General features: G+C 43.6%; 1 protein-coding gene across 1 annotated transcript; it reads left to right on the top strand.

Annotated features, from left to right (window-relative positions):
* The first annotated feature begins 5,334 nt into the window (after positions 1-5,334).
* LOC139373716 (bifunctional purine biosynthesis protein ATIC-like) lies at positions 5,335-11,604 on the top strand. The gene is made up of 14 exons (XM_071114611.1): positions 5,335-5,426; positions 5,799-5,925; positions 6,208-6,351; positions 7,094-7,182; positions 7,633-7,784; positions 8,939-9,095; positions 9,289-9,414; positions 9,504-9,697; positions 9,771-9,860; positions 9,984-10,109; positions 10,210-10,302; positions 10,486-10,668; positions 10,839-10,994; positions 11,150-11,604. The coding sequence occupies exons 1-14, from the start codon at positions 5,408-5,410 to the stop codon at positions 11,267-11,269; spliced, it is 1,776 nt and encodes a 591-aa protein (XP_070970712.1). The 5' UTR covers positions 5,335-5,407; the 3' UTR covers positions 11,270-11,604.
* Positions 11,605-13,436: the final 1,832 nt, after the last annotated feature.

Here is a 13,436-nt window from a genome sequence, read left to right as displayed (position 1 = left end):
CAAATTTCTACTTCCAATCTCACTTAATGGAAATCTCTCAAATTGACAAACTTTTTTTCTTCTGTATCACACGTCGTTCCCTTGTTTCCTGTCTATTTCAGCCACCTTGTTGTCACAGATAACAGATGGCAAGATGACAAAGAGAAAGGAAGATAATCCAACACTGCATATTAAACCAGCAGAGCCCCTTAATTTACAACCCTGGGGCTTTCAAATATGAATTACTCAGGCGGGTTTTACTGATAGTGAAATAATTAAGTTAATGAAGGAGAGGTAAAGGCTTATGTTCCAAGTGGCTCCCTATTACCTATATAGTGCACTACTTTTTAGGGATCTGGTAGTGCACTATTTAGGGAATAGGGTGCCATTTGGGGCGCACACAAAGTAATCAGTGCCTGATGGTGATGTCACCCAGGCTACATTTTCATTTGCAAGAAGAAACAGAAGATGATGTGTGTCTGACCGAAACGGGACGTTTTTATTGGCCGTCCAAAGTACGGTCGGTGATTAAAAACCGGACTAGAGGACACACGCGGCATAACTCGTCTCCTCCCACCCAGCCGGCCCGCAGGCCCCGGCCCACAACATCATGCTTATATAGTGATTAAATGCATTTTTAACTGGCCGGGCAAGACGCTGGCCTGTCTCTTGAAACGAAGCCGGGATGGTTCTGCTACATGAACTTGAGATAGAAAGGGGCCTTTGTGCACAGCTACAGGTCTGGAGTCAGTTTAGTCTTAATTTTGGTGGTGGTGGAGGGCAGTATGGAGTCAAGGGGCACTAGTCCTAGATACGTTTAAGGGTTATTTTTGGAGACGGCTGGGTGCTCAGAAACTGAGAGCCGGACAAATGCAGTAATAGATAGTTATGGAACAAGGTGGAAGACAATGATTGGAGTTATTGAATGTGTTTGACAGTGTGGTGGATTGGATTTAGTGTTCAAGGTTTTGAATGTGTTTGACAGTGTGGTGGATAGGATTTAGTGTTCAAGGTTTTGAATGTGTTTGACAGTGTGGTGGATAGGATTTAGTGTTCAAGGTTTTGAATGTGTTTGACAGTGTGGTGGATAGGATTTAGTGTTCAAGGTTTTGAATGTGTTTGACAGTGTGGTGGATAGGATTTAGTGTCCAAGGTTTGAATGTGTTTGACAGTGTGGTGGATAGGATTTAGTGTCCAAGGTTTTGAATGTGTTTGACAGTGTGGTGGATTGGATTTAGTGTATAAGGGTTTGAATGTGTTTGACAGTCACTCTTTGTGACTCACAATCAGGGCCTCAAAAGCAGTTCACTGTAGAGTAAACAGTGCTTATGGGCCTTAAAGCACTATGTCTCAGACCTAACCACTATGTCTCATACCTAACCACTATGTCTCAGACCTAACCACTATGTCTCAGACCTAACCACTATGTCTCAGACCTAACCACTATGTCTCATACCTAACCACTATGTCTCAGACCTAACCACTATGTCTCAGACCTAACCACTATGTCTCAGACCTAACCACTATGTCTCATACCTAACCACTATGTCTGAGACATAACCACTATGTCTCAGACCTAACCACTATGTCTCCCTCAATGCAGCATTTAATTTGGCTGATGAAAAATCATATCAATCAATAAAAGTTTATTTAGATGTGTGACTAATGCCATTCGGCCTGTTTTATGATACAGGGCCGCCTGATAAACACAACTAAAATCATAGTAAATTGATAAGCAGGCTGAGCGAAATATAGAGATCATTGATTCAGTTTCTCAATTCTAATTTAATCTGAACTCACCTGTCATACGGATAAAAATTGATTGGTGTAAATTCCATCCACTGGTGATAACGCTGTCAATAGTGATTTCTCAACAGCCTGGTCTGACAGAATTGCTGACGGCCCGTATGCTTTTTCTATACCAATAATGTAATCGCCTCATTGTGTGTGTGTTTGTGTGTGTATGTATGTATGTGTGTGTGTGTAAGTGTGTGTGTATGTGTGTGTGTGTGTGTACATGCATGTCTGTGTGTGTGTGTGCATCCATGTATGTGTGTGTATGTGTGTATGTGTGTGTGTGTGTGTGTATGTGTGTGTGTGTATGTGTGTGTGAGTGTGTGTATGTGTGTGAATGTATATGTGTGTGAGTGTGAGTGTGTGTTTATGTATATGTATAACATTTTGTCCTGTCTATTACAGTGTCACAATCACTCAAGCGACTCGCCGAGACATCAGTGCAACCCGCACGAGTCCTCCAATAGGGAAAATGGTTACCAGAAAGGCCATTTTCATAGTTAAATAAATAAATGCAGTTTTCTTTCACTTTGTCAGATGGTAAATCAGGATCAATAACTTAAGCGGCAAGACCCTGTAAAATATTTACATCCTGTAGTTTAATCAATCAGCAAAATGTCGGCCTCATTACGGAAATATGAACAGATTGTCTGATCTTTTAAAGTAATCACCCATATTGGTTTAGGTTTCCCTTGGCCCTGTCGTGTTACTTAAGCTAATGGGTAGCTAGGTAAGGGAATGAGGGACAGGGGCTGTAAATTCACATCTGTCAGAATTTAACCGCTGTTCAAATGCATGAAAAAGGCCAAGTTTTGGGTAATAAAGTTTATTGAAAAGGGTTGGCCCTCCGTCGGAACAATGGGGAATGTAATCATGAGAGGCTTTTATTGTTGCAGGAAATCTATGTTACAGGTGCTCAGAAAAGCAATGATCGTGACACAACAAAGCTTTGGTAATTGTGCTTGTCCCAATGTCATTCTCCAGACAGACAGACAGACAGACAGACAGACAGACAGACAGACAGACAGACAGACAGACAGACAGACAGACAGACAGACAGACAGACAGACAGACAGGAGACTCACTGTCATGGATACAGACCTGGGGACCTGCCCACCTTTTGAAAAACCAAATTTAGAGGGAAAAAACATAGTCGTGTATATATACAGAACAAACAGCTTAGACAGGCTGGGATCCTATTAATATCTCAAAACATAACCATGCTATAGGCCTACTAAGGCTCCATTATTCAGTACCCCTCCAGTGGCTTGGTGTGTATCAATACCCCTCCAGTGGCTTGGTGTGTATCAGTACCCCTCCAGTGGCTTGGTGTATGGTAGTACCCCTCCAGTGGCTTGGTGTATGGTAGTACCCCTCCAGTGGCTTGGTGTGTATCAATACCCCTCCAGTGGCTTGGTGTATGTCAGTACCCCTCCAGTGGCTTGGTGTATGGTAGTACCCCTCCAGTGGCTTGGTGTGTATCAATACCCCTCCAGTGGCTTGGTGTGTATCAATACCCCTCCAGTGGCTTGGTGTATGTCAGTACCCCTCCAGTGGCTTGGTGTGTATCAATACCCCTCCAGTGGCTTGGTGTATGTCAGTACCCCTCCAGTGGCTTGGTGTGTATCAATACCCCTCCAGTGGCTTGGTGTATGGTAGTACCCCTCCAGTGGCTTGGTGTATGGTAGTACCCCTCCAGTGGCTTGGTGTGTATCAATACCCCTCCAGTGGCTTGGTGTGTATCAATACCCCTCCAGTGGCTTGGTGTATGTCAGTACCCCTCCAGTGGCTTGGTGTATGTCAGTACCCCTCCAGTGGCTTGGTGTGTATCAATACCCCTCCAGTGGCTTGGTGTATGTCAGTACCCCTCCAGTGGCTTGGTGTGTATCAGTACCCCTCCAGTAGCTTGGTGTATGTCAGTACCCCTCCAGTGGCTTGGTGTATGTCAGTACCCCTCCAGTGGCTTGGTGTATGTCAGTACCCCTCCAGTGGCTTGGTGTGTATCAATACCCCTCCAGTGGCTTGGTGTATGTCAGTACCCCTCCAGTGGCTTGGTGTGTATCAGTACCCCTCCAGTGGCTTGGTGTGTATCAGTACCCCTCCAGTGGCTTGGTGTATGTCAGTACCCCTCCAGTAGCTTGGTGTATGTCAGTACCCCTCCAGTGGCTTGGTGTGTATCAGTACCCCTCCAGTGGCTTGGTGTATGTCAGTACCCCTCCAGTGGCTTGGTGTATGTCAGTACCCCTCCAGTGGATTGGTGTGTATCAGTACCCCTCCAGTGGCTTGGTGTGTATCAGTACCCCTCCAGTGGCTTGGTGTATGTCAGTACCCCTCCAGTGGCTTGGTGTATGTCAGTACCCCTCCAGTGGCTTGGTGTATGGTAGTAGTCCACAAATGCTTCTTCACCTTTTCTCCTTTCTTTCATCCCTACTGATCTGTAAATAATGGATTTATTAAAGTAAAATGGTGGATGTCTACTGGGCATTCACTTTAGTGTGTTTAGTTCTCTCAGATCAACAGCACCACTATTTGCCCATATGGTCCTTCTATAGTGGTGTAAACTCACCCTCCAGTGGCAGAGCGAGAGTCTAAAATCTCACATTGTTATCATTTCAAATAGCCTAAATCTCTCTGGCCTAATTGTGTGGTGGTGGCATGTGGTCAAGATCAGTTGTGGGATCCATTTATACGATCCATAGTAATATCCTCAGCAATTCATTTTTGTCTCAAATGGACATGTGTTTTTGGTCTGTATCTCTAATGCCATTACATGCCACTGGGTTAGGTCACAAAGTACATATGAGAGGACATTCTGGGCTTTTCAATGATATCATGTGTGGGGGGTGTCACCTTGATAATCAAAATAGCCACCATCCCAATTAGCACATGTTATGGTGTAATTGTGTAATGATAATTTTTGATAGTTTGATATTCAAATTGTTTCTTATAGGTCAATTTTTAGTTTGGTGAGTTTTCAGAGCAGTGTAATAAATACATGAAATAAGAGCTAAATAAAAGCTGGTTAATTACTTGTAATCTGTTATGTTTACTGTAATGTTAACTTTTTATATATTTCCTGTCAACCGAGTTTTAATGGCCACTACAGTCCAGATACAGTCAAAAAAACAATATATGTGTTCACATTTTTTCCTTTGTAACATGTTTTTTTGCACCTCAAACCGTTATCTGATGTTTAAATATATATATATATATAAATATATATATATATATATATATATATATATAAAAATTACAAAACTTGTTTTTTACTGGGACTCAGGATTAGAAGTCAGCGAATTAGAATTTTACTGCGCAGATGGCAACGAAGAGGTTGTTTGAGGGGTACAAATGGGTCATGGCTAGCAAACCCTAACTATATTTTCTAACCGTAATCTAATTCTAACCTGCACGTTAATTTTCCTAACCTGTTGCGTAAATTCTCCTAGACTGCTGCGTAAATTCTCCTAGACTGCAACGAAAAGTCACATCTGACAAAAGCTGTATCCCGTTTAGTCAAAACCGGTCAAAGGGGCGGTCCTGTCAAATCACAAAGTTCCCATCATGCCATAAATTGAAACAACTATACACATGCTTCTAGTCTCCCATTCCCAGACAGAGAACGTTACCCCAAACCATGGCCTGCTCAGAACTGGGTAAACTTTCTTCTTTTTAAATAAAAAAAAATCTATATTTTAGCTAGCTTTAGCTAATGTAGTTTAGAGACTGAGTAGTCTATGTTGAAGCATAAGTTTGAGCGTAGAGTGTTTATGCTGCGTGGTCAATATCCAATTCAATTGTTTCTTGCGTCGTGCTAGGTAGGCTAGCTACAACTAGCATGCCACGAAAAACATGCTTCCATTTTAGTTAGCAACGGGTGGCTGCAAAGGAGCAATAACCTATCGATGACGTCTCAGTGGAGTCAACATATTTACCGATATTTGAAAAGCAAGCTTCGTTTCACAGTGGTGCCATTCAATCAATCTCTATAACTTTGTCACCGTTGTGTCTCTTAATTCTACACACAGCACTGTTGAGTGTGTCCGACAAGTCTGGACTTCTGGACTTTGCCAAAAGGCTGGTGAACGTGGGACTGTCACTCGTCGCATCAGGTGGCACCGCCAAAACCCTGCGCGATGCAGGACTGGCTGTTCGGTAGGTGTAACCGTTTGCATACATTTCCAATGCCTCGTCTATCCTTGTTGATAGTTTTCAGCCACCAACGTTCTCTTGCGCTAATGCTCACACGATTCAATGTTATGCTGATAACAATGTATTCCTTTAAGTCACCTTACTGTTTGGAACTTCAAAGAGTAGGTCTGTCTAGTATTCTGCAGTCATTGACCACCTTTCAGATGAGCGGCATTCCCATCCTTTAAATGCAATTGAGAATGTGTGCCACTGAATCACCTAACATCCATCTCCCTTTTGTTCCAGGGATGTGTCTGAGCTGACTGGCCATCCAGAGATGCTTGGTGGGAGGGTGAAGACCCTGCATCCTGCTGTACACGGGGGCATCCTGGCCCGGCACACCCCTTCGGACAAGGCTGACATGGAGAAACTGGGCTACAGTCTGGTTAGGTAAGAGACAGGGAAGTGGGTTTAATTTGTTTCTAGACATTGATCTAAGCTCAGATCTGTTTTCCTCAATAGTTAAGAGTAGGACTTGTCCATCTCAGTCAACTTTTCTATACTTTTTTTTCTAGAGCCACTACTGCTTTAATATGGTTTTTGGGGGTCTTTGAAAAACAGCCTTTTTGTGAATGAGCAGACCTAAAACACCATGCATGTGATCGGGCACAAGACTGTATTAGATTTGGTCCTAATGCAGGGCAGTAAGGTTGTAAAGTGGGGAAACTTCGAAGTATGCGTTGCTAATCTAATAACCGGCTGACTCAAATGCTGCATCTGCACACATCTGATCATGTTACACACTTTACATTTTTTTTTAGCCCTGGGAGTCTGATTGGCTGTTTAAGCTGCCAATTTGACATTCATGGAATGTGATTGGCTTTGAGGAGAAAGTGTGCAATGCATACAGCTTCTGAAATAAACCATGAATTCTTTTTGGCGCCTATGGGCACGTATGTTTAACAACTTGGGTTCAAGGCTGCAAAATGTAACCTGCTTAATTGACACATGTTCCCATTTACAAAAGTCAAAACTTCACCCTTTTCATTGAGTCATCTAGGGCACACGCAATGTTAGGGATTGAACAGCCACGCTACTCATTATTTCAAATTGCCTAGATGGTTAGAAAAACATAGTGAAATGCATTGCATTTCTTGACTTGTATTGCTTTCCTTTGCCGGTCTTTGACCAGGGTGGTGGTGTGTAACCTTTACCCGTTTGTGAAGACTATCTCCAACACTAATGTGACCGTGGAAGATGCAGTGGAACAGATTGATATTGGTGAGTGGAATGTTTGTTTTATTTTTTCCCGACCTGACCAAATTCACAGAATTGTGAGTTAGATCTGTCATTCTCATTGAAAGCAAGTATAAGAAGTGGTAGATCTGTTCTCTGCACTATTTCTATGCTTTCTGTGAATTTTAGTTTTTGCTGCTTTTACTTTCAGTTTTGTACACCAGCTGAAAATACAATATTTGGAGTTATGGAAAATAATTTACTGCAGTTTAGATGGTACAATGATTCTCTACCATATACTTGCTTGTTTTGGCACACGAACTGAATTTAGGCGAACTAATAGAATTTTAGCAACCAGGAAATGGTGGCGCGATTGATTCATATTGCACCTTTTAAGGCCAGCTCTACATTTTACTTTCTGAAGTCTGTTCTACAACCTGAAATGCCCTAGGTTGCCATGGTGATTACCCTGTTTGACCCTGGCTGTGTCCTCAGGTGGGGTAACCCTGCTCCGTGCAGCGGCCAAGAACCATGCCCGCGTAACCATTGTGTGCGATCCTGCCGACTACCAGCTGGTCGCCGTGGAGATGGAGGGTTCCGATGGTAAAGACACGACCCTGGACACCCGCAAGACTCTGGCCCTGAAGGTAACTAGGGCAACTTGAAAGCACGGGTTGAACGTGGACTTTTTTTACATGGTTCTTTGTCTCGTCTATATCAATCTACTTTCTGGACAAGTTGAGAATGGTGAGATCTAGTTGAGAATGGTGAGATCTAGTTGAGAATGGTGAGATCTAGTTGAGAATGGTGAGATCTAGTTGAGAATGGTGAGATCTAGTTTAACTTCCTTGTGCTCTCCTTCTGCCTTCCTGTTGAGACATGTCTGTCAACCTCAACTGTGAACAGAGGATGTTGAGTGATATAGAAATAATGCTATCAGGAACCAAACTGTACATAGACACAACTGAAGTCTTAAGAGATTCTTCAGTAGTAGCAAATCGGACATCTCGGGACAACTGGGGAAGGCCTCATACTGTGTATTTGACAGATTATTGATCCTCTGTTAAAAGGATCAATTTGTACAATTGCAGACCAGATACCATGGAGTCTGTATAGTCAAAAAGCACAATTGCAATCAGATCATTGGGTTTTTGTTTAATTGATTTTGTTGGTTAATGCGAGGTAAAGTTCAGAGTCCACTACCTCCCATGTTGCCCTCTCTTGTCCTTGGGGCCATGTTGTTCAGGTCAGCCCACAGTATTCTATTGATCTAGTATCCCTGGACATTGTAAATATGCTACTGGAACTGCCCCTTTATATAGTTTGCTTACTTGATTGTTTTTGTTCTACCTTGTTGTTTTAATATTACATTGTTATTGATTACTGCATTGTTGGTTAGCTTGCAAAAAATCAGTTCACTGTACTTGTGCATTTGACATTGAGTCTTGAGACTACATGGATAGTAGAATGGATACATTTAGCACATGGTGTCCCTTGTGAAGGCATTACAAATCTTATAGTGATAGTTTGTATTAAAGCTGCCTCAATATAAAACTATAGAAGCCCATGTTGGCTTTGATCATGGAATAGGTTACAACGCTGTCTGGTTCAGGTGTTTACCCTTGGCTATGTTCATTAGGGCACACCTTAGAAAAACATTTTGCAGTGCTAAAAAGATGTGCATTTCCTATTGGACATCAAGGTTTTCCCTTCCTGTTTCAGTCCCTTTTCTTCCATATGTTGCCTAATGAACATGATCCTGGTGTCTATGCTATCTAGTTGTCCTCATTCTCTCTCCCAGGCCTTTACTCACACGGCTCAGTATGATGAGGCCATCGCAGACTACTTCCGGGGCCAGTACAGCCGTGGGGTATCCCAGCTGCCCCTGCGCTACGGCATGAACCCCCACCAAGCCCCCGCCCAGCTCTACACCCTGCGCCCCACCCTCCCCCTCACAGGTAGGCTTCACACCCCACCCCCCCTCATTGTGTAGCCAGCAGTCTCAGAAATTACAATAGGGAAACATTGTCAACCCTAATTTTAATTGGTGTCATATGTTCAACTGAAACCATCCAGGGGGACCTTGTTCTGTCTGGGTAGACTAACTGTATTGACCCTCCCTTCTCTCCATTCCATTTCTGCCTCTGTCAGTGGTAAATGGTTCTCCTGGGTTCATTAACCTTTGTGATGCCCTGAACGCCTGGCAGCTGGTCCGAGAGCTGAAGAGTGCCCTGGGCATGCCCTCTGCCACCTCCTTCAAACACGTCAGCCCTGCAGGTCAGACACGCAGAGCTTCCAATGCATATGCCAACAAGATTGCAAGGAATCCCAGTAATATTGACCTAGGCTGTCCTCTCCCTCTCTAGGGGCTGCGGTGGGTGTTCCTCTGAGTGATGAGGAGGCCAAGGTGTGTATGGTGAATGACATGCTGAAGAACCTGACCCCACTGGCTACAGCCTACGCCCGGGCTAGAGGGTCAGACAGGATGTCCTCCTTTGGCGACTTCATCGCTCTGTCTGACGTGTGTGACGTCCCCACTGCCAAGATCATATCCAGAGAGGTAGGGCTTCCCAGGTGTCGTGTGTCTGTCCTGTGTGTTTCGTGCATTTCCAACCCCTGTCTATCATTCTCAGGTCTCTGATGGCATCATCGCCCCTGGTTACGAAGAGGAGGCCCTCAGGATTCTGTCCAAGAAGAAGAATGGAAACTACTGTGTTCTCCAGGTATGGTTGGACATGGAAAAGCAGGTGATCATCCTATGCTGCAGCCTTTCCTAGAAAAAACAAGTTTGAAGTTCATTTGCATCTTCTCTCCGGTTGGGTGTGCTGCATGTCTAAATCTGTCAGATGGACCCAGCCTATGAGCCAGATGAGCCAGAGGTCAGAGTTCTCTTTGGCCTCCACCTCAAACAGAAGAGGAATGGAGCTGTCATTGACAAGGATCTCTTCAGCAACGTCGTCTCCAAGGGCGCGGTGAGTCTTTGTGGTTTGTGCGTGTCTTGATAGTGTGTGTGAGATTCTCACTGATGACCTGTTCTGACCTTTTTGTCCTCTTGTCGGTCTCCTGTTTAAGCTGTCGGTGGAGGCGCTGCGTGACCTGATCGTGGCCAGCATCACAGTGAAGTACACCCAGTCCAACTCTGTTTGCTATGCCAAGGATGGACAGGTAACCAACCTGGAGAGGGAGGAGACATGGGAGGTTCCTGTTGAAATAGTGTTTGGGCACTGAGTTTCCCCTTGTTGTCGCCTACATCCTTGTTTACCTTTTTCAGAAGGAATTTTGAAACATTCAACACTATGTACTGTGGCTTTTCTGGGTCACGATCCGTCTCCTCTCCCTGTGTGCCAGGTGATTGGGATCGGTGCGGGTCAGCAGTCTCGTATCCACTGCACGCGGCTGGCAGGGGACAAGGCTGATAACTGGTGGCTGAGGCACCACCCGCGGGTGTTGGGCATGAGGTTCAGGAGTGGAGTGAAGCGGGCGGAGATGGCCAATGCCATCGATCAGTACGTCAGCGGCACCATCGGAGAGGTGAGGGGGTCAGAGGTCAATTAGGGACATGCACTCTACGCATCTGAAATGGTTGTCGGATGTACAGTTCTGCTGTATGTTTTGTGTAGGTTCCTACTGTAGGTGTCTGTCTGTTTAAAAAATCAAATTCCAGATGAGTCTGTCCTGCTCTCTAACTCCTCTGTGTTCAGGGTCCAGACCTGGCAGTATGGAAGGCCATGTATGAGGAGGTCCCAGAGCCTCTGGATGAGACTGAGAAGAAGAACTGGCTGAGCTCTCTACAGGCTGTAGCCCTCAGCTCTGACGCCTTCTTCCCCTTCAGAGACAACGTGGACCGTGCCAAACTGGTAAACACTGCTGAATTATTACTTTTCACTAGTCTAAGATGGCCGACTTTCTGCTTTTGGTTCTTTAGTTGGTCTCTTGCCTTCTAGTGTCTTCCAAGGTCTTTTCTGTTTGACGCCCACATGGACTGATTATTCTGAGGTGTCTGTCTCTGTAGAGTGGTGTGGAGTACATTGCTGCCCCGGCTGGGTCCACAGCTGACGAGGTGGTGATCAATGCCTGTAATGAGCAGGACATCACCCTGGTGCACACCAACCTGAGACTCTTCCACCACTGAATACCTGGAGTGGCTGTCATACAACGCTGCCTGACACATTTGACACGCCACACACCATTATGGCCCTGAGTAACATGTAGCCATGTGTGTCTACATGTTGGAGGTCCACTAACTGCTCTAGAATAGTGATCAACAAAGGTACTAACATAGTATTATTATTTACACTGAGACATTCCTGTCCTACGGTTATCATGCACAAACCGCATGAGTCATGCTGAGGATCATTCAGATTCCGTTACATTCCGAGCTTGCTTTCATAGTTGTATCTAAGTTACAATGTTACTGTCTGGAAGGTCATGTTTTACCATGAAATAAACTGTTTCTTGAGAAATCCTGTGGAGTGTGTGTGTGTGTGTGTGTGTATGCAAACACTATTTTACGTTATAGCAATATTAAGCTGAAAGTCGGACTGACTACTACACTAACATGGAATTGTTTTATGATCATACCATGGACCATTTAGCTATTTTAATTTTAGGATGCTTCTAGGTATCAAAAATATTTAAAGTTTTGAAATTGCCCCTTACTATTACAGCTCATAGAAACACATTGAGTAACACATAAATGGCTTAGACAGTCTTAGACCGTTTTCATTGTTGGCCAGAAGACTGTAAAAAGACCAGAATCTGCTCCCAAGTGATTTTAATCTAAAATGTTTCCAAGTATTCCCACGCATAATAGAAAAAGAAACTAGGTTTGAAATGGTTTAAGTGGAGAAAATATGTTTTGGGAGATTAATACCTTTTGTTAAACTACCTCCATACTTTAATTAATTTGAATGGGTTACCTTTAGGCAAGTCCTGTGACACTTGTGGGGGTTGTAGAGAACACCTGCCACTGCAGATGGTTGACATACAATGCCTTCAGAAAGTATTCACACCCCTGTACCTTCCCACATTTTGTTACAGCCTGAATTTAAAATGGATTAAATTGACTTTTTTTGTTGTCACTGGCCTACACACTACCCTAAAATGTTGAAGTGGAATTGATTTTCTACAAATTTAAAGAAGTGATGTCTTGAGTCAAGTATTCAACCACTTATGGAAGTTCCGGAGTAAAAACATGGACTAGTGGCATGGACTTTGAGTGCACAACATGGTTTTTGAATGACTACCTCATCTCTGTACAATTACCTCTAAGGTCGCACAGGGAATTCCCATCAGATTCAACCTGAAAGACCAGGGAGGTTTTCCAATGCTTTGCAAAGGGCACCTATTGGTAAATACAATTCTAAGACCTTGAATATCTCTGAGCATGGTGATGTTCTTAATTACACTTTGGATGGTGTATCAATACACCCAGTCACTACAAAGATACAGGCGTCCTTCCTAACTCAGTTGCTGGAGAGGAAGGAAACCGCTCAAGATTTCACCACAAGGTCAACCTGGGACTTTTCAACAGTTTATTGGCTGTGATAAGAACTGGGGACGGATCAACATTGTTGATGGCGTGAAAAGGAAGCCTGTACAGGAATATTTTTTTCTCTCCAAAAGATGCATCCTGTTTCCAGTAATACTGCATTAACTTTTGGTCCTGAATACAAAGTGCTGTCTTTGGGGCAAATCCAACACATTACTGAGTACCACTCTCCATATTTTCAAGCATAGTGGTGCATCATGGTCTGGTTATGTTTGTAATTGTTAAGGACTGGGGAGTTTTTCAGGATAAAGACGGGAGCTAAAGCACAGGGAAAATCCTTAACCTGGTTGTATGCTTTCCACCAGACACTGGGAGATGAATTCACTTTTCAGCAGGACTATAACCTAAAACACAAGGCCAAGTCTACACTGGAGTTGCTTACCAAGAAGACAGTGAATGTTCCTGAATGATTGAGTTACAGTTTTGACATAAATCTACTTGAAGATCTATTTCAAGATGTAAATGGTTGTCTGGCAATGATCAACAACCAACTTGTCAGAGCTTGGTGAATTACATTTTTTTTTTTAAATGTGCAAATGTCATACAATCCAGGTGTGGAAAGCACTTAGAGACTTACAGCTGTAAATTGCTGCCAAAGGTGATTCTAATGTGTATTGACTCATTGGTGTGAATACTTATGTGAAAAAAAAATGTTTTCACTTTGTCGTTCTGGGGTATTTGGTGTAGATGGGTGAGACATCTATCTAATCTGTGTTGAATTCAGGCTGTAACACAACATGTGGAATAA

This window comes from Oncorhynchus clarkii, chromosome 18, assembly GCF_045791955.1.
Source record: "Oncorhynchus clarkii lewisi isolate Uvic-CL-2024 chromosome 18, UVic_Ocla_1.0, whole genome shotgun sequence".
NCBI classification, from domain to species: Eukaryota; Metazoa; Chordata; class Actinopteri; order Salmoniformes; family Salmonidae; genus Oncorhynchus; species Oncorhynchus clarkii.
This window is presented reverse-complemented; position numbering and strand designations above follow the sequence as displayed.

Bases quoted from the DNA above. Each gene is read 5' to 3' on its own strand.
- LOC139373716 (XM_071114611.1), top strand. The intron at 7,785-8,938 runs GTAACTAGGGCA...TCTCTCTCCCAG, and splicing joins GCAAGACTCTGGCCCTGAAG to GCCTTTACTCACACGGCTCA. The intron at 9,698-9,770 runs GTAGGGCTTCCC...TATCATTCTCAG, and splicing joins CCAAGATCATATCCAGAGAG to GTCTCTGATGGCATCATCGC.